The sequence below is a fragment of the Hibiscus syriacus genome, unplaced genomic scaffold (assembly GCF_006381635.1).
Source record: "Hibiscus syriacus cultivar Baekdansim isolate YM2019G1 unplaced genomic scaffold, ASM638163v2 tig00110933_pilon, whole genome shotgun sequence".
In the NCBI taxonomy this organism is placed as follows: domain Eukaryota; kingdom Viridiplantae; phylum Streptophyta; class Magnoliopsida; order Malvales; family Malvaceae; genus Hibiscus; species Hibiscus syriacus.
The window spans coordinates 1,383,992-1,406,716 of NW_024062919.1; the positions used below are offsets into that span (position 1 = coordinate 1,383,992).

General features: G+C 30.9%; 2 protein-coding genes and 1 pseudogene across 2 annotated transcripts; 1 reads left to right on the plus strand and 2 right to left on the minus strand.

The window, feature by feature from the left end:
* The first annotated feature begins 12,497 nt into the window (after positions 1-12,497).
* LOC120147042 lies at positions 12,498-14,315 on the plus strand (annotated as a pseudogene).
* A 1,119-nt stretch (positions 14,316-15,434) lies between these two features.
* Positions 15,435-15,937, minus strand: LOC120146947 (cysteine proteinase inhibitor 5-like). Its single transcript, XM_039160425.1, has one exon. The coding sequence runs from the start codon at positions 15,907-15,909 to the stop codon at positions 15,550-15,552; it is 360 nt and encodes a 119-aa protein (XP_039016356.1). The 5' UTR covers positions 15,910-15,937; the 3' UTR covers positions 15,435-15,549.
* Positions 15,938-17,633: 1,696 nt separating this feature from the next.
* LOC120147228 (tonoplast dicarboxylate transporter-like) lies at positions 17,634-19,761 on the minus strand. The gene is made up of 5 exons (XM_039160666.1): positions 19,300-19,761; positions 18,663-19,184; positions 18,399-18,494; positions 17,767-18,280; positions 17,634-17,675 (listed from the first exon to the last, which is right to left on the minus strand). The coding sequence occupies exons 1-5, from the start codon at positions 19,708-19,710 to the stop codon at positions 17,638-17,640; spliced, it is 1,581 nt and encodes a 526-aa protein (XP_039016597.1). The 5' UTR covers positions 19,711-19,761; the 3' UTR covers positions 17,634-17,637.
* Positions 19,762-22,725: the final 2,964 nt, after the last annotated feature.

Genomic DNA, 22,725 nt, shown 5'->3' on the forward strand with positions numbered 1-22,725 from the left:
TTTTAGAATTAAATATTAAAATAAACAGATTATTTATGTACTAAATAATAATTAATATTTAATCTATAAATAACAAAGTCAGAACCAAGTTTAGAATATCACATTCAGTTATATGTAAATTAAGAAAATATTACTTAAAATTTTAGGTTAGAACACCGCGTATGTAAGAATTTAAACATTTATTATCAAAGAATTAAGAATATTTAAATAAATACTACCTTATTTAAAATAATAAAAATAACTTATTGATAAGATATTGTATTATCAATATTATTACAATAGTTTCAAGTGTAATATTAACTAAAGATCTGAATCATAATTTTGTGACATTTAAACCCTATATTAATGGTTTAATGAATTGGCATTTAAAAAAATATTTTTCTTAAAAATTCAAAATTAATTTCGGTTTTGATTCAAAGTTTAGGATATTTGTTGTGATAACTGTATATATATATATATAAGTGAATACTGCTAGCTGGGTCTGGGCACTAGACATGCACAAAGTCAGATAAAAAATCGATTTGGGTTTTTCACCGTCAAAAAATCAGATTTTAAAAAATTTGATTGGATCCTAATCGGTTTGGAGGGTCATATGGTGTAACCGGTTTCGGTTTGAAAAAAATCGATTTAAAAAAACGAATATAAAAAAATCGGTTTGTAGTCATGATGAACAAAAAATTACAAAAATAAGATTTGAGAGATATTTAGATGTTGTGTAATAAGATTTGAGAAAGTTGTAATCAACCAAATACATCCCCAAACTATTTATACATATTTAGAATGGTAAAATGATGATTTAAAAAAAACGGTCAAAAAACAGTCATAAACCCCCCCAACGGCTATATTACCGGGTAGATTTTAAAATCCGAGACCGGATTTTTTCGGATAAAAATCAATTTTTTTTTAAACCGATTTTTAATCTGGTAAAAAAATCGATCGTCTAATTTTTTTCCAAACCGGTTATACTATCTTTTTTTAAATATCTGATCCGATTTAAAAAAAATTGATTTTTCTCAAATCTAATTTCAGATATTTTTTACACAAAATCGTATATTCGAATTTTTTTTTTTTTAAACTCTACTGGGCACCATTGATTCCAGCCTACCTGCTACAGATCACAAACAGTAAATGATACAGACAGCCACTCAAACTTGCAGTAATTATCATTTAAGCCAAATATTCCCAATTGTTTTCGTTAAATCATTCAAATAATTTTTAATTTCACAACAAATTAGTGTTGGCCATATTGTTTTTCCAAAACAGGACCCCCTGTCTATAATGGTTCATATATTTTGCTTGCCATCGTTATTAATATTATTGATTGAAATAAATTTGGTTAGTTACATTTTAATTTTAATGAAGAGTTGCATGCAACGAGAGAATGATAATTTTTTGATGTTTGGAAGAGGGAGACAATTAACTATCATGAGGAAGACGAGGAGGGTCGATTGATTATAAGCGATCTATCTCCTTTTTCAATTCCGGTTGAAGGTATTTATAATGATATTTAAGGTGTAAATAATAGGGTCATAATGACTATTCGTAGGGTTATCATGCTAGCAAAATCTTGTGATCAAACCTTATATTTCATATTAGTAAGTCATGTTGACTTGTAATGGGTCTTGTCTAGGTATTTTTTATGTATTGTAGTTAACTTGAGGGGTTGTACTTGGAGAACCTAAACTTTTAGGGTCTTTGATAAGCGAAAAGGTATGTGTGAATATTAATTGTTGACGAAGTACTGGGAGATTTGGTATGACGCAGTTTGTGAGATACAAAATATTATTTGTTCATAATTTTTTTAGTTATTAACAATACAAAAACACACTACAAACATAGATATTCAAATACGAATCTTTTAGAAAAAATAATAATTAACTTTATCATTGAGAATATTTAATGAGTTATAATTGAATTAATTTAATGTGTGATCCATTTTTTTTAAATGAAACACAATTCTTCAACAAGAAGCTTTGATTTCTGGTCCCCCAGAGCCTCGAGCAGAGCCAAGTTTAATTGGTAGCAATATTGTCTCCTTCAACGTATAAGGCAAAACTTTAAGACTGGGTAGCCATTAGCCAATCAACCTTACACATTAAGAGCCATTTATACATCTAATTTCACCCATTCCCACTTTGGGTTTTGCAAAAATAAATAAATATATAAATCATTACTGGATATTTTGTTATTAAAAATATTTTTTACGAATTATTGAGTAGTTTCATTGATGAAAAAATATGTTGTTTTTTCTCAATATCGGATATGAGTTTGAACAATTACGTGTAAAATATTTATATTATTAATAATTTTTTTTTGAATATATGCTATTTTACAATTATTTTGAATTACTAAAAAAATTATACAAATATGATTAAAATGATTATAAATATTTAATTTATTTATATTTGAACAAGCATATTTGGTCGAATGATCAAACTGCTTATCTTTACTCGCTCATATTACCTCAAGTCATGTGTTCTATACCCATTAAGAGCATTATGTTTCCTTCTCCTCCCTCTAGATAAAATTAAGATTAAATTTAGAATTTGTCAAGAAAAATATTTTTATTTTATTTTTTAAAATATAAAAAACATTCAACATATTTTTAATTTTATTCATGAAAAAGATTTTGATTTTAATTTTGTACCATTTATGATTTAATATTATAAATTATTATATGGTTGTCCCTTAATTACGTAACATGACATGGAATGCTGAGTTGTTTAGCACCCTAACTTAACCATTCTTATTTAGTATACAATATAACAATAATTAAAATCGAAAAGATCACCCTTGTCTTTCCCCAAACATTGATAAATCGCATTTAATTTAATTAATACATATGATTATTATAATTTTTCACATAATTTATAATAATAATAATAAGAGTGATTGAAAGTTTATTAATTTATGTAAATCTTATTATATGTAATAAGTTGTCCTATTTGTCGATCCGACAAACACCATGCTTACCGACAATCCAATTTTAATTAGCAGAATAGAATAATACTAATATAAATTTATGATTTATAAATTTGACTATAATAGGGACGAATTTTAACAATCTATCTTAATCAACATGCAATAATAATTTTTTTGTCTATAGTATAAATAGTTGTAAATAAAAAATTATAGAATTTATTAAGTAGTCTTAATTATTAAAATTTTAATTTTAAAAAAAAATCAATTTGACTAAAAATAAATTTAAATAAGAAATTTCAACCACAAAGTCACCAAACTTATTGATATATCTAATTTCAAATAAACCTTGATTCATGTCTAATCCCATGTCTTTTTTACTTGGGTCAATTCTTTTATTAGTCCTTATACTATGTATAATTTATGTATTTAGCCCTTATATTATATATAAATTATATATTTAATCTTTATACTTCAATTTGTTGTTTTTACTCTTGTACCTTTAAATTTTAAAATTTTATTCTGATCAATATAGCAGTCACGTGACTAAATTAAATTATATGGACCGAATTCATAACTTGTACATAGTATAAGAGTTAATGGTAAAGTTTGACCTTTTACTTATTACTTCCTAAAGTAATTCATTTATATTTTATTTTATTGTGTAAACTATCCATTTGGTACCCCAAATATTCTTGTACTTCTATTTTAGTACCCTAACTATTTTTTTGTAAAATTATATATAACATTTTTTATTTCTATTTTGGTCACTTATCGTTAATTTTAACTGTTGACTTAACATAGATGGTGATGTAGCTACACAACCATCATTGTACCCAATCATCATCGAATCAAACCTTAAGTATTTGACCTGTCCAACTCGAATTAAGAATTCAAACCCTTGACTTATAAACCCCGTCCCAAATCACCATCTATGTTAAATTTTTAACATCCGATAATCATAACAAAAAGAAAACGTAATATTAGATATAATTTTATTAAAAAATAGTTAGAATGTCAAAAATAAAAACATAAAAATAGGTGGAATACCAAATAATTAGTTTACCCTAATTTATTATTACTTTGTGAGATTCATGATGACTGCGCAGACTTGTAAAAAATCACTTTCTGCAGATTTGAACACGAAGATCATATCTTTGTTGGAGGTATTAATCAATTACTTTTTAGTTTGAAATTAACATTAGGATCAAATTTATGCTACTAAATTATTACTCAAGTGGGGGGGTTTGACACCTTCAAAACCTTTGTATAATAGTCACGAAGTCTCCACGCAAAGCAAACTGCAAATTAACATGTGGAAGACATTCTTTTTCCCTCTTTTAAAAAGATATAAATTTTGATGATTACTCACGTTTGAGATCTATATTCACACGAATGCAGGTTTAAGTCTCTTCTAATCGTATTTTATCTAAAAGTTCAGTTTATATTTTGTTACTATTTGTGAACCTTTAACTCTGTGAATTTCGGGCATGCGTACATAATATATATTTATACGAACTTTCGTATCCTGCAGGTGACTGCATGTCGATCACCTATTATTCTTATAAACACGCCTCACGTAACATCACCAGCTACCACGTGTATCCTAATCTAAGTCATCACTCCCTATGACGTTCAATCAATATCAATGTCACAATAATTCCCAATTGACATCTGTCCAAGACATTATAAATACTCATCTAATAGAGAGTAGAAGGAACGGACACACTTGTACATCACAAAATTAAGTCCCCACAAGAACTACTAGAATTATCACCAGAATCAACTTTTTACCACCTTTTACGGTTGTTGATCACTCTATTTATCAGCACATTTTAACTATAAAAATACTTTAACCCTTTCACTTTGTCGTAACTGTCTTTTGGTTGAGTCCCAAAATTAGGTTTCGACTTGAAAAATGTGGATTGAAATCACCACCGATCATTTATCCATATCAATGACACAACAATTCCCAATTGACATCTGTCCAAGACATTATAAATACTCATCTAATAGAGAGCAGAAGGAACAGACACACTTGTACATCACAAAATTAAGTCCCCACAAGAACTACTAGAATTATCACCAGAATCAACTTTTTACCACCTTTTACGGTTGTTGATCACTCTACTTATCAGCACATTTTAACTATAAAAATACTTTAACCCTTTCACTTTATTTGGAAATTAATTATTTTAGTCTAAAATTTTGAAGTTATAATTAGTTGGATAAAATATTTTGGTATAAATGTTATTTAAATGTATGCTAGCTGAGGGGATGATATTGGTAATGGGAAGATGTTATTGCAAGTTGGTCCATGAATAGTTGTTTTCCAGTGGTAATGCGTACGATGTTGATTCTTCACAAATAACGAGTAGAATATCCGTGTAAGTAAGCAATTATAATCTTCCACTCTCAAAGCCAGCTAAGCAACTTCATTATTATTATTATATTCATAATGGTCACCATGAGTTTAGATGGTGAATGGATTGAAAAACTTCAAGCCTACGACGTCCACTTGCATATACATCTTTAGTATGTGTCATTGTATTTTGATGTATCATGTCGAGTTTACATGTAAATTATTATTTTTATTTAAATATTAATATTTAATTTATTAATCAACTTATCTGATATTACAAAATTCATTTATAAGGATATCCTCTTATCATAATTTCAACGACTTAATAGTAATTTATCGATTCTAAATAAATACTAATATAATATTTCAACCATGTGTTTACCATCATATTTTGACAACTTGTCTTACATAATGAGGTTGAAAAGAGTATTTTCTCGTATAAGAGATGGAAGATGCTTGGATTACTTGGCGACTTTTATAAGACGTTAGGATTACGTAACGTCTTTGGGAAGACACCATTCGAATTGCAGTGTTGTTAGCTTGCAGATATGCATGCATCTTAGGAGAAGATGTTGGGCCTTTCATACGTCTTCATGAAAACGTCGAGTAGTCTATGCGACTTTTCTACATTACTATAAAAACCACTCTATTTAAGAAAAATAAATTAAGTTAATTATTATATAAAAATTTTATTTGTCCAAAAATAGTATCTTAGTGTTTTTGTCACATATCTTCCTTTCTTTTCTTTTTTCTTTTCATGTTAATTAGGGTTTTAAACGATCTGAGTCGAGTTCGAGTATTGCTGAATTTGACTTGACTCTAAAACTCACAAGCTTAAAATTATCAAGTTTAACTCGAACTCAAAATAAAAAAATTGAAGCTCGACTCGACTCGACTCGAAAGCTCAAGAACTTAAAATTTTTAAGCTCGACTCGAGCTCGAAAAAACTTGAACTCGAAATATTCTCAGACTTAACTCGATTAAAACACGAACTCGAACTTGAACCTGAACTTTAAGTACATGAAAGTCTTTTATTTTATTTTAAAAAAACAACATATAAATATTAATATCATTAATAATTTAATTTAAACAATCTAAAAATTTAATATATTAATTTTTAAATTACTTACAAACTTTTCGGGTCGGATATCAACTAGCTCACTTCGACTCATTAAGAATTTGAGTCGAATTCGAACTTAAATTAGGTTTATTTAATTTAAAAAGTAGCCAAATTTTAATCAAATCAAGTAACTTAATGTATGTCTTATCACACTGACGTTCTAATTTTAATCTAGGTATGCATCCCCTATCACCAATGATTTGAAGTTTTACTTTTGTTGTCGTCCTTGTCATTGACTAATAGAATGGCGGGCGCCTCGTTTCAGCACCAAATATGAAGTTGGAGAATTGTTTCAATTCTATACGTTGATGATTATATCCTCAACCTCAAGAATGTTTTCACAAATTGTAGTATGACTTTTCTTTCAAGCTTATTTTTGTGGTCAAGGCATGAACTCTTTTCACATTAAGATTATATGTTGCTTAATTCATAATGAATATAATTTATCTATACTTATGTAAAATTTATTAATTTTATACGGAAATATTAACATTAAATGAATAAAAAAGAACAGGTGAAATTTAAATAAAACTATTTTAAAATATAATAATTTTCTTTTAAGTTTTTTTTTTAATTAAATCTTCAAAATTATCAAAATGGTAACACGTTTCGCTTAACGAGATTTTTTATCGGCCGTTGCAGTCAAGACATTGAAAATGATAACATTATAATGTTAGACACCTGAATTGACCGAAAAATAATTTAAGCACCTAAATGAGAATAATATTATAGTTTGAACACTTATTTTTATGCTAAGCCAAAATAAAATAAAATGGCAAGAAGGCATATGTTAGGGTTTTGAATATTTGGTATTGAATGTAAACCATTCATATTGTCAACCCAATGCTAATGCCAACTATATCTACTTTATGAATTAAAAGTTTAAGTACTTATGCTTGGAAAAAGTAGGTGCGTCGACATGTGTGTACATTGACTAAGAATAATCTAAACATATATTATTTTGTAATCACGCTAGATTATTAAAAAAAGAAAAAAATATTGATATTATTTATTAACCATTTGAAAAATCGAATTTTAAATTAGGAATAATTCTCAGTCTCACAACTGAAAAAAAATCAAATTAACGTTTTAAGTATATAAAATAATTAATTAGTTTATATAAAATATTATATATAAATTTGTAAAAAAATACAAATATGGCATAAAATAATAATATAAAATACAACATAAATACATGTACCAGTTAATGATACTTGAGATGGAAGGGTGTTTTTAAGAACAAAAAGTCTTGATTATTTCAACTAATGAATGAAGTTATTAAAGTAGAGGACAAAATCTTTTCAAATTAAAATATAAAGATTAGATTTTAAATTTAAATATAATTAAAGTATCAAAACCATAATTTCACCAAAATAATAATTCAAAGTTACTAAAATGGGATTTTTGTTAATGACTTGTGTAGGGTGGCATTCGATTAATGACTCAAAATTCTCGATTGAATATTTGGAATGGCTTTGAGGGACAACTTTTTGTGTAGTTATATATGTATATATTCAAGAGATAATATACACTTTGGTACTTGAACTTTACTTCAAAGTTCAATTTGATATCCAAGTCTTTTTATCCAATTAGGTACCCGAACCTGACCTAAATGTTCAATTTTGGCACCTAATTTTTTTTTGTGTGAAATTGGTTTTATTGTTCAAATTGGTACTTAAACTTGACATCATTGTTAATTTTTATTAAAATAAGTCATTTATTATAAGTACCAATTTAAACATAAAAAAGTCAAGTTTAGATATCAAATTGAATCATGAATAAAATAAGTTCAAAAATCTATTTGGACCAAAAAAATAATACATAAAATGATATATCCCGATTTAGATAAATAATTACATCAATAACTAAAATAGTTGTTTTGATGTTCACAAAGACTAATCTTTTAATTTCGTAATTATCATTTTTAATAATATTATCTCTAAAATTCAAACATAAATTCACTTTATGAAAATGTAATACACCCTACTATTACACTCGTAATTGAATTTAGTCTTATAGCTACAATAACTAATCTTATCGACAACTAATAGTATGAGATGTGCGTTTTCAATTAAAATTTAATGTACTCTATAAAATTCGATCTAAATTAGTTAGTCAATAAATCGAATATCAATAATTAATTTAAAAAATAGTGTTCCTAAGCAAATAACTGGAACCTTGAATTTTTGATGTAAATAACTTCATCTTCTTAAGAGTGTTAGGATAGCGACTTCTAAACCAATCTCGTCCAAACACCATAGATAATATATAAAGAAAATAATTTCAATGACCAAAAATACCTTATAATATATGATTTTAACAAACTTTTTTGGATTTACGAAAATAACAAAAAAATCTGAGTTGCGTGTTTACCTATATCGGTAATTAGCGCGAAAACGAAATTCGCGTTGCGATTTTGGAGAATCGCGTTGCGAATTTAAAATCTGAGTTGCGTGTTTACCTATATCAGTAATTAGCGTTACGAAAACGAAATTCGCGTTGCGATTTTGGAGAATCGCGTTGCGAATTTGAAAACCGCGTTGCGATTTTGGAGAATTGCGTTGCGAATTTGAAAACTGTGTTGCGAAACTGGTGTTCGCGTTGCGAATTTGTTGGTTAATTTCTCAAATCCAAAAAAAATGGTTAAAGTCATATATTATAAGACATTTTCGGTCACTGAAGGGATGGATGAAAATAGTTGTTTTTCTAAAAAAAAATTAAATTATCATATATTTTAGAATTCTTTATAGTATTAATTGATAATATCTTTTCGTCCCCTAAAAATTTTATAAATTCATTTTATCTTAAAATTTTAAAAGTTTACTCCGAATATACAATCATGCGTCACGCCTTTTCATGAATGTAACCTTATTAGATTAGAAAACCCTAGATTGATACGACTTAAAATTAACTGGATCCATTGAATAATAAATCTAAATGTGAGTCTTAGAATTGTCTGCGTGAACAGGTCGGGTTTGATGGGAGTGTTAGGACAGCAACTTCCGAACCACTCTCGCCCAAACATGGACAGTTGGTTTGGCTTCGATAAAAATTGAACCTTTTACCAAATCTACCAAACAGATTTGGTGTCGGCAGCAGACACTCCACTTATGTAAAGTTATCTCAAAATCCTACTCCTTTATGCTCTGTTTTGCCTTTATTTTTCCAATAAATTCCAATATCAAACTTAAACCAAACACAACAGTTTCCTTTACTATGCTTCTCATTAAAAAAATATAAGATAAACTATACTTAGTATCCTTACTATCACTTTTGTTTCGTTTTGGTCATCAAACTATTTTTCTTTTTAAAAGCATACCAAACGTTACGTTTTTGTTCCATTTTGGTCATCCACCGTTAACAAATTAACAAAAATGTTGACATGATTTTTTTTTATTTTCTGTAGTGATGATGTGGCATTATCTTATGGTGACACATCAACATCATTATTAATATTTTAACCATGGGTGACCAAAATGAACCGAAGCGTAACGTTATGAATGGTTCTAAAGAAAATAACCGAGTGACCAAAACATAACAAAAGTGATAGTTGAGATATTAAAAGTGTAGTTTATACAAAAAAAGATATAAAGAAAATTAAGGGGGAAAATACTAATCCAAAGACTAAAATTAACTTATCTAGAAAGATTAAATTGAGATTGAAATTTGAAAATTTTAAGATCTTAAGTTTGAAGTTTCATAAATTATGCTCTATATTTTATTCTAGTTTAAGTTCAATTATGTGTAGGTTATATTTAGATAAAAAATAATTTCAATTTAATTGTGAGTCGTAACGTTTGATTTAGGATGAACAACTATATAGTTTGATACATGAACTCAACTATTCATGTGTTTAAAAACAATTTCAGACCAACAATGCGTTGTAATGTTTGATTCAAGTTGGATATATATATATTTTTTGATACTTGAACACAAATTTAAGGTTCAATTTGGTACTTGAATTTTTTTTCTCCACTTAAATACCCGAATTTGAATTATTGGTTCAAATTGACTGGTGAACTTGATTTTTTTTTTTCAAATTAGTAGTTGAATTTGATTTTTTTTTTCAAATCGAATCTTACGATTTTTAAGTGTAAACTACACGTTTAATACCTAAATTATCAGTTTTAATTCGTTTTAGTACCTAAACTTTTAATTTTTCAAAACCATGCCTAATCTTTAATTTTTGTTTCATTTTAGTACTCTGCCTTAAAATTTTAACACGTTTAGTACCTAAACTAGCAGTTTTGGTCCGTTTTAATATCTAAACTTTCATTTTTTCAAAACTTTATATTAAGTTTTTAATGGGGGTACTAAAATGAAACAAAACTAAATGTTAGGTATGGTTTTTAAAAAATTAAAAGCTTATGTACTAAAACGGATCAAAACTGATAGTTTAGGTATTAAACGTATAATTTACTTGATTTCATATGAAAAAATTGAAATAAAATCCATGACAAATGGACCAAGTAATTGTAGTGTTACGATTAGAGATGAGGTGAAAAAATTTGAAACCGATGTATTTTGATTTGATTCAGTTTATAAAATCGATATTTTTAAGATTATAACGTTTTAAAAAAAAAAAAGAGATTGAGGACGAAGCCAGTTTTAAAATGTATACACACTAATTAGTTAGAATATAATTATAAAAATACTATTATTATTTAGAATATTATAAAACTATCATTATATAATTATAAATAATACAGCCTCACTGTATTCATCTTTAATAATGTAGGAAGTAAAAAAGAAAAAAGAAAAATGGTTTGGCTATGAGCCTATGTAAATTCAGCATGGACTATGAGCCTATATAAATCCAGCCTGTGAATGAGCCTATAGAAAGAAAGGTTTATATATGCCCATGGCTCAATTTTTTTTTCGGGTGAAATTGAAATATAGTTTTAATACAAGTTAAAATACAAAATTAACACTATTTTAATTTGTAATTTTATAAAAGTTAAATTATATATTTTTTATTTTAAGAGGTCAAGACATATTTTTACCATATATAATTTTACCATAAACACACCCCTGAATAATACATGTAAAACGCTTTCTATTTTTCTTTTATTAAGTTAGGGTGATTACAAGGTAGTATATGTTCTAAAGATTTACAATCATTTAACAATGAAAACTCAAATACCTTTGTAGTTACTAATACTCGAATCTAAGACCTCTAAGTATAACAACCATCCCTTTAGTTAATGATATAATTTGGTAGAAAAGCTTTCTAGTTTGTATAGCCATTGATACCATTTTATTATAATATAAAAAATAGTCGACCATTGATGCCTAAATGTTACACTTTCCTACTATGTTTCAAGCACTACAAAACAAACACGTAGTTAATGTGTTTGCACAACTCAAGCAAATCATGTCTTCTATAATATATATATATATATATATATATATATATATATATATATATATTAGAATTTAATTACATCGACTGTAAAATTAAGAGTTTTACATTTATTTTAGGACCGTTATATATATATATAAGGTTAAGATTCATTTACACCCAATGTTAAATTTTTAATTTTACACCTTTTTATGATCGTTGGATAAGTGGAAATCAAAAGCCAAAATTAACTAGTGTTATATATATATATATAATTTCCTAGTGTTAATCTCATACTTTGCTTTCTCTTGTCCAACGACTCTAAAAACGTATAAAACTAATGTAATTAGATCATGCTCATATACACTAACTATACATAATTATATACGCATTATCATAAAATTTTATAATTAAACTTATATGAATTCTTTTCAATGGTAAAATATATTTAGCTTATTATAATACATAAATTTATATATTACCAATTCTTTAAATATTCACATAAATTTAATTATATATATGATTTAAGAAGTAATACATCTAAGTTGTGACCCATGAACTTGATTTCTCAATGTTGTAGTTGTCTGAATCCAACATACTCTAATATATGTTATTCTAATTGGTATTTGTCAACCAACCGACCGACAACCTAACATCACCTAGTTCTATATTTAACGCCTTTCTCTCTTCTTCCCCGAAAACTATCTTCGTATCATTTAAATCACCTATCAGTCCTTTGTAAAGTTTAAGAAACCATGTAAAGAACGTTAAAGCTTGCTTTGTATCTCTGTCTTTTCACGTGTTCGATTCCAACATCCCATGCACATACTTGTGCCAAATACACCTTCTCCAACAACCGTGTCTTCAAGTCATGCTCCGATCTTCCTGTCTTGAATTATTTTCTTCATTACCACTACGATAACATTTCGGGGAAGCTGGAGATTGCCTATAGGCACACTGGGATCACTTCCCCTACGTGGGTTGCATGGGCCATAAATCCGAATTCCAAAGGCATGGTCGGGTCACAAGCACTCGTTGCCTATCGAATGAGTGATGGAAGTATGAGAGTTTATACATCTCCTATCGCACAATACCAGACTCAGCTGCATGACGGTGAGCTTAGTCTCGATGTCTCAGACTTATCGGCTGCATATGGGGACAATGAGATTATCATATTTGCTACTTTGGGGATTTCTGATAATTGGACTACTTTGAATCACGTTTGGCAAGGAGGTGCCATGTCTGGGAATACACCACAGATGCATGCTGCTTCTGGTGCTAATATTCAGTCCATGGGGACCTTGAATTTAGTTTCCGGTGAGGATGGAACAATCGGAGGGGGAAGCTCCATACAAAGAAAGCAAGAGGTAAACAATTAATATTGTATGAATCAGGTCATTCTATCAGTATAACCACTGATTTAAATATCAATGTTACTTGGAATCCGACTTTGAACAACATTTAAAACATTATCAGTACAGTAGGTTCGCATGTATTTAAAATTTGATTCACCTATTTTAAATATGATTCAAAGTCAAATTGAAGCTAACATTTAATGATTAAGATAGCAGGATATTATTTATATGATATTTATATTTTAAGGACTTAACTAAAATACTTTAAAGTATGGAGATCAAATAAACCCTACTTATAACATTAGAAAATTGCTAAAGAAGTAAAATGGTAAATTGTTTTATCTGGAAATAAACTTTAATCAACTTGAAGTTACTTACAGATTGCATGCAACGAAATTTTCAGATACATGGGGTGCTAAACGCAGTAAGTTGGGCTATATTGATTCCACTAGGAGCCATGATAGCAAGGTACTTGAAGGTATTCAAATCTGCTGATCCTGCATGGTTTTATCTGCACGCTTCATGTCAGTTCTCGGCCTATGTCATCGGCGTTGCCGGATGGGGTACCGGTCTAAAACTAGGCAGTGAATCTCCTGGTATTCAATACAACGCTCATAGAACCATTGGGATCATCCTTTTCTGTCTTGGAACACTTCAGGTATCCAAAACACACACAAAAAGCAATGCCAAAGACAATCTATTCTTCTAGTATATATCTTATATTGGTTATGGGTTAATTGCACTAACCGTTCTCAAAATATCATTCATATTCTAAATTAGTTCATAAAGTTTCAGATGTTTTTAGAATTGTATCTATCAAATCCTTCCATTAGCTTGTCAGCATAAGTGGTGCCAATAACCCCTTTTGGTAAATGTAGTATATTGGCACTGATAAGAGTTTTGATTTGGATTTAGGTATTTGCTTTGCTTCTAAGGCCAAAATCAGATCACAAATACAGATTCTACTGGAACATATATCACCATTTGGTGGGATATACTGTCATAATCCTTTCAAGGGATTCGACATCCTGGAACCTGAGAAGAAGTGGAAGAATGCTTACATTGGTCTCGTCGTTGCTTTGGCCTGCAATGCTGTAATGTTGGAAGTCTACACATGGTTTTTCCTACAGAGGAAAAGGTCAGAAGGTGAAGAAAAGACACCGTATGGTATTGATGGGGTTAACGGCCATGGTGCTAAGCCATAGCAGACATCGAAACATTCTGGCCTTCTTTTTCATAGCCCATAAGTAGTTCTAGGAAACTATGGACGGGCATCCTGTTCTAGCAACAACTAGTACGCATTACTATCATATTTCAATATGTATCAATCAGAATTTTCCGTCAGTATAACGGTTAGATTTAGCATGAAATAATAGCTCGAATCTAACGTAAAGCATATTCAAAGCATGTAGATCAATGTTGTACTATTTTGTTGAGATTTTCAACTATTAAAATTGATAAAATGATCACCCAACTATTCATATATTACAAAGTACAAATTCATATTTTTATATGTTAAAAAATTGGATGTAAACATATTGACTGAGATATGATAAAATCATATTTTAATAATGTCTATTGACACTTTCGTTGCTTTTAAGTATTGGTTCAATGGAATAATGTTTCAAGCACTTGCTCAATGACATAATGTAAACGGAGAGTTGATCAACAAAATACAACTCAAACGATTCTGAGATCGTCTGAGTTGAACATTAAGGTGTTGAGTAAAATATAAGTTGTATTTTGTAGATCAACTATCCGTTTACATTATATATTAAGCAATTGCTTGAAACATTATTCCATTAAGTCAATACTAAAAAAACAACGAAAGTGTCGATAGACATCATTAAAATATAATTTTATTATATCTCAATCATTAAGTTAATATCTAACTCAGACGATCACCAATTTTTTAACAAAAAAAAAGAGAGTTTGTAATATAAAAATAGTTGGATGATTATTTTATAAATTTTAATAGTGAAAAGACCTAACAAAATAGCATCCTATAGTCTAAAGATAATTCTATAACTTTTAATGATAAGAAGATTTAACAAAATATTATTATATAATCGGCCCTGTAAAAATACTACACGACCCCTGAGTAGAAAATGAGTGTTTAGTCATTGGACATTTGGACTTGATGTTCGGTTCGGTTCGGTCAAATAAATTTTCTTTGCAAGAAACCGAAACGTACAATTCGGTGGATTTTTCTTTTCGCCTTTTATTTTCCGTTTTACTTTTTATATATAATTTTTGTAGGTTATCTTCTTGTTTGTACATAAAAGAAATGAAAAGAACAACGGCAAACTCAATTTCTTAATCCAAAAAACACACACACAAATGTAAATTACTCTAGTTTTTATTCTCCAATCAGTTAAGTAAACATCAAAGTTCGACATAAAACAACACGATGAACATACATAAACACATATTATTATAATTACAATCAAATTTAACCCTTGACGAGATTAAAGGAGGTAAGACTCCTGTAATTCTGCCACTCCTTCTCCCACACGACGGCCTGATACGTCTTCACGGCCGTTCCATTCTTCGCCTTCAAAACCAGCCGGTAATTCATGCCTGAAACCACCTGACTCTCGCCTTTCACCACCTTCACCAATTCCAAACTCGCCTTCGACTGCTTGTTGTACTCGCTGACGGCGAACTTTGCGATTTCCGTCACGTGCGGATCCGTGATGTTCTCGATCGGCGACCAACCTCCGGGGAGATTCGACTCTCTGGCGTCGGAGAAAATGAGAGGAAGAAAGACGAGGGAAAGCAAGAAGATGGAGGAACTTGACTTCCGCTGCATTGCGTGAATTTTGGGGGATTTTCTTTTCCTAGTTTGATTTTAGGTTTTGGGAATCTATTTATAGATCTGGGGAATGTGAAACGTAGCAGGCGGGTTTAAGACTTGAAATGGATGGAAATAATGGTGTTGCCGCGTGGCTTGGGCTATTCAGAAACGCAGCGAAGCTCAAAAGTGGAACTCAGCAACACGAATTCAGCGGAGCCGTTGGATTATGATCTGTTGGTGTGAACTGCAATTTGTGTGTATTTTAAGTGGATCGATTTCCCGGAATTGCAGTAAATGTAGGCTTAAAACAGAAACAAATGGCCAAACTCTATCTTTTTATTTATTTATTTTAGAGGATCTAATATTTCAATTTGTCGTCGTTTTATAAGTTAAATAGTCAACTTCTATAAACGACTATGTCATCCAACGAATACATGATATGTAGGGTAACACTTTTATCCAATGTAGTTATAAATCGAATTAAATATGTCACATTGATTGATCGACACTTTATTTAGAGCATAATTAAATTAGACTGACAAATATTCATCCGATCAAAATTCGACCATACACACCAAAAAGGACTTGTCATGAATAAAAATTATAGAGATAATTTAATACTTAGTAAGTATTCTATAAACTATTAAAAACACAACTATCAAATTTATATAGCGTTACTTTTCTCCGAGGAATTAGGAATTCTTTCTAGGATAGCATATGGAATGACCAAGTTGATAAAGGCGGAATTAAGGGCAGAACTAAGAATTTATTATAGTGGAGATTAAAATATATTTTATTTTTTATAAATACAAATTTTTTTAATTGAGAGGAGCATGATAAATTTCTTTATTTAAATTAAAATATATCTATATATATATATTTAATATTAATTAATAATTTAAAAAAATTGACCTACAGTTGAGGAGATTTTGATGAGTAAAGAGGGCTGCAGTTGGGAAGTTAGATTAGGCTTACGTTTTCCTTTAGTTATCGGGGAAAAAAGTTTTATCCCTTCTGTGTATGAATCGATTTAATTTTATAATGAAATTTAAAAAAATTACAATACATATGAAATTATGCAATCATGAATTATATATATATATATATATTCATCGTATCAACTTCTGTCGATTAATCCAAAAAATAAATAAATTTATAATGATTCAAACTATTTAATCTCTAATTTCAACATGAAATGGCTCAATTCTAAAAGTTAAACGTATATATGATTTGAACGTCAAACGATTTAAATTTAAAAATGATTTAATTTATTTAAAAAGTAAATTATTCCAAATTATACCCATCCAAGCACGTGAACTCTGCTAATCATGCTGGCTGTTGCCCACTAAGAACCCAATAGAAGGAGAAAAGTGAGAGCAGCAGGCAGAGGGGGCCGGGCCAAATAAATATGAAATGATGGAATTAAATAAATAAAATAAGTAAAAATTATCGACCCTTTCACAAAAATCTATAATAACATATAAATAAACATTTCCTATATAACATTAAAAAACAAGTGAAATACATACACAGCAAAATGAGAGAGCAAAGGGAATTCTCCCCTACAGCTCTTGTGACCACTAATCACTTTGTTGCAACACTCGAAGTGTTGCAACATATCGAACGGAGCTTTCGCTCCAATAATTTCAATAAGTGATTGAAATTTTATGTTGATAATTCGAGTTTTGTGTTAAAATATATCGAATATTGAAACACAATGTATCGAACTTTCAATGGCAGCAGCTATTGAACTCCTTGGTTTGTTCCGAAAACAAAAGCTCCTGCACCATCAAAACAATCGACTAATTAGTAAGTGGTACTAATTCATCAATTAAGGGGTTAACAGAATTGAATAATGAAGAATCAGTGTACCAAGTGTAGGCATTAATATCGACAAAATCACGACGCCGGCGATCTTTAGCGGTATCCCCGTCTTCACCATATTAGGAATATCTATATGCCCCGTCATGAATCCGACGACGTTCGAAGGAGTTGCGGTCGGAAGCATGAAAGCGAGTTGTGATCCGATCGCGCCGGGAACCATAAGGAGCAATGGGTGGACGTGCATAGTTTTGGCCATTTGAATCAAGAGTGGAAGCACGAGGGTCGCGGTAGCATCGTTCGATGTTATGAACTCGGTGATTATGGCACTAACCAAACAAACCACAGGGGCGATGGCTAAATACGGAACCGCTTCGAGAAACTCTAGACTCCCCGATAAGACATTGGCGAGTCCGCTCGACTGGACGCCATCGGCGATTGCGAAACCGGCCCCTAGTAACAAAATAATGCCCCACGGCAGCTTCTTGCATTCGTTCCAGTCCATCAATGTCTCTCCCTTCTGCTTCTTGTTTGGAATTACGAACAAAAGTGTAGCCATGAGAACCTACATGATATCATAATTGATCACAACCAAATTATATACCAAAGTGCAAGGGCTAAATCCTTGAAATAAATAGGACAGGGACTGAACCATAACTAAACCCAAAGTTTATATTACTCACACTGACAGTTCCATCGCCTGCACGGCCATGGAAGAGAGCTCCCCAGCCTGGAATGTCTTCTGTTATGCTTCTGGTCATCCACAAAGCTACCATCATCTGTAATTAAGTCATTAAATTATTAACATGACAATCAATGATTAGAGAAAATAAATTATTTCCAGATTAGAATTTCGGGTTTAAGATTTTAGACGATAGGATTTAACATTAAAATAGATAAGATTATGTATTCGATATATGTATAGAATAATTTCCATAAATACTAACCCCAAATACTGCTAAAACCATCTTCTCGGCAAAAGCCATCGGACCTAACAAGTCCAGTTCTCGCTTCAGATGCGCTTTATCCAAGTAGGGAGCGAGCGCCTGGCTCGATCCCCGGCGTAAATACAGCGAGCAGAGAATTGCCCACAAGGCGAAGAAAATCAACACTGCCAATGGAAAACCGAAGAAGAACCATGTGTTGAAACTGATGGAATCGGCTTCCGGCGAGGAGCCTTTATACATGGCCGCCAATATCAAAGTGACGCCGGTTCCAGTGAGGGTGCTCATCCCGCCGATGGGTGCGGCGTACGTGACCCCGAGGATGACAGCCCGACAGAAGTTGCGGACATGAGTTGATTGGATGGAACCCGTCGGGAGACGATGTAGGATGCCGGCGGCCACCGGCATCATCATGACGGCGCTCGCCACGTTGTGCATCCACATGCTGACAAAGAACGTGGTGGCGCAGATGCCGAGTAGGAGCAGAGGTGGATTCACCGGTTCCCCGCAGAATCGTGATGTGATCTATGTGACCCACGCAGAGCCATTAGTTGTTGTTATATTCAATGGTTCGAATTTAAAATGATTTGAATATAAAATTTAATGGAATCAAAATATTTTTACAAAAATAAAAACTCACATTTAAGGCCAATCTTCTATGAATATTGTAACGTTCAACAGCAAGAACAAGTATGAAACTACCCAGAACAAGGGTAATCACATCGTCCATATAAGAATGTGCAACAGTATCTGCAGAAGATATTCCGAAGAGAGGAAACAAGAACAGAGGTGCTATGGAGGTAATCGGCATCGGCACGGCCTCGGTGAGCCACCACGAAAACACCCAGGCTAGAACCCCCAACATGTTCCTGCTAGTCACTGGGCCATCGAACTTGACAAAAAGAAAGACGATAGCACACAATATGGGGCCTAATAGGACATACAAAGTTTTGAGTGTCACTAAGGATTGGAGAGAAAAGGTTGAGCTTGACGACGGTTCGTCCCGATCGTCAATGGGGAGAAGTGGGGTTTTCGGATCATCGGTGGACATTTTTCCGGCGAGGAGGATATGAATTTAAGAGAGGTGGAATATGGAGGCTTGGACGAGCCTTGCATATATATATCTGAAACTTGGGAGGAGGGTAGTTGTAGACAAATTTGCGTTTTCTTCTCGTTAATTTTTGGCATGTTGCTATTAACTGCTGACTAGTATGATTAGTATTAGTATATTTTATATATTAACAAACATATTTTCTCTTCTTCATCTTTGTTTGATATACGACGATAATAGTTTTGGTATTATCATTACATCAGTAATTTTTATTTTCAATATACTTTCTTATATCACATATTTTTTTTTAATTTTTAATAATTCTATATTTATGACATATTTTTCTTTATCTTTTGGTACGTTTTCGATCAGATAATTCCTTCCATTTATCTTCTTTTTAGGGTTAAATTTCACATCGCCACCAAGATGACGTTTATTTGTTATCATGTTGATCTTCCCTGTTCTTGACCCTCGGATTAGATTTGGATACACAATTTACGTTCGAAGATAGTTTTCTCACATCACTCGACGATGATTTGTGATTTGTCGGTGGTCTTTCAACAACTTGATCCCCTTTTATGATTCGTTTATAGATGTGATCAGATGTGTTCGTATTTATCTTTTGCATGAGATTTTTTGTTAGGTTTCTAACATTTTTCTTGTATAGTTCTTTTGTGATCGTGTAGTTTATGGTGTCAATGATTATCGAAAAATATCATAATTTTGTGTTTAGTTTAAGGTTATTGTGTAAACAATTGAGCATCCATTGACGCCATACTTCTATAATATATCACTAGAACCCGATGATCATATGAATCTTAATTATATCTCGAAATAATAAGAAATTTACATGTATAATCCTATTCAAATTTAAATATATTTTAATTATAAGTCTAATTATATATTATAATGAAATTATTATAATAATTGATTTTGATATTAATAATTGTACTTGTAATTATAATTAAAGTTTGTTTTCAAAACTCAAAACAAACAATTGGGCAGCAGCTTCCAACTTGTTGAATTCCTTTTTAGTGATTACAATAATTCAGGACGGTTTGATTAGCACAATAGCATGATGTTGTCTTGCCGTTACTAATTTTGAGGAATTAGTTTTTGTTGACATATGTTGATGTCTGATTGGGGCTTGAGAATTGAAAAGTGTCCAATTTTAATGTTCAGCACATGCTCCAATGTCCAAGCTAATGGGAAAGAGGAGGCTAATTTAAGGTAAAAGGACAAAAAATTAATTGGGAAAACAAATAATTGAGAAAATTAATAGTAAAATGTATTAATTAAGTGTTTAGTTTATGATTATGGTGTAAAATTTTTTGTCCTGCTCAAAGTTTCGTCTTAATTAATTTAAATCAATATAAATCGTACATTTAATTTTAATGAATAACTTTTTCAATGAGATTTTTTTCGATATAATTATTTAATATATGTATATTGAAAAAAAAAGAATCTTTTATATACACCAAAAAAGAAGCAGTGGTCAATAAATCATCATCAAAGCCACGTGGATATCTTTATTCCATACATTTACCTTAGCCTTTGATGATCGATCATGACATGCCGCATGCGTGATTGATTGTTCCATCATATTAACATGATCAAATTTTTATTTTGGTCCCCTTTTTGGTGATCAAATTTGACATTTAATCTCTATATTTTAATTTGATATTATTTAGTCGTTCTTTGATTTCGCCATTGTTTAATTCAAACGATTAGCACGGTCAATTGTTTAGGTTAAGATGGTTACGGGAATTGAACTAAATTGAAATTGACTCGAACTGTAGTATTTTGGACTTATTGTAGAACACAAATTTTAAAATCACAATTATCCGAATTGAGTTATATTTTAATTTATAATTACTTTTGATTTTTTGTAATGTAAAAATAAGTATGTTATATTATAAAATAAAATAAAGAAACTTTATCATAATAAAATCTAAAAACAATCAAACCACAAAATTCATATGAAAAAAGTCAATAATTAAATCAATTCGGATCAAATTATCATGGATGATTTAAAACATTTGATAGACATGACCGAACCGATCCGATCTCTCCCCTACTAATATGACTTTTTGTATTGGAAGAATTATTTTAAAAGAAAACATCACCTCAACATTTTAACTGGAATGGTTAATGGTATTTAGTCGGCAAAATCTCGTTGATAGTGCGTTGAAATTTTTTTTTTCGTGAAATAGTGGGATCGCCAGATTAATTGCTAAAGTAGTGTCCTCTACAGTACCGGGGTAGGTCGCCATGCACGCCCGGCGACCTACCAGGTTGCCATGCACGCCCAGCGACCTGGTAGGTCGCCATGCATGCCCTGCGACCTACCAGCCAACGACCTCCATGCCCATGCACGCCCATGCACGCCCATCTCGCCAAAGGTCACCATGCAATGCACGTCCAGCTCGCCAAAGGTCACCATGCAATGCACGTCCAGCTCGCCAAAGGTCACCATGCAGTCCATGCTTGGACTGAACAATGTTGGTGGTTTAGGGTTGGCCCTGGGCGAGGTTGGAGTCTCTGCAGGGCAACGTGGCATGCGTCTGGACGACCTATGCCTTTGCCCCACTTTGCTGCCTCTGCGTCTCTGGTCCCATGCAGCGTGAAATCAGCTGCATTATTGCAGCAACATGGGTGTGAAATCAACTGCATTATTGCAGCACTTATTGCTGCATTATTGCAGCCCGTGAACGTGAATCGGCCACCTATAATTGAAGCAATACCGGTTGTTGTATTATATTGGATGGATGGCAATTAAGAGAGAAAGAAAGGGAGAAAATAGCAAAGGAGAAGATAGCAGAGAAAAAGAGGAGGAAGAAGAAAGGGAGAGCACAACATCGAGGTAAGTTTTTTTTAATTATTTTAATAAGTTTATTATTTTAATTATTAGTTTGTTAGTTTATGGTTTAAGTTAAAACAAAATTTTAGTTAATTATTTAATTTGTTTATTTGATGGTATATATAAAAAAATAATTAATTAGTGTGTTAGTTAGT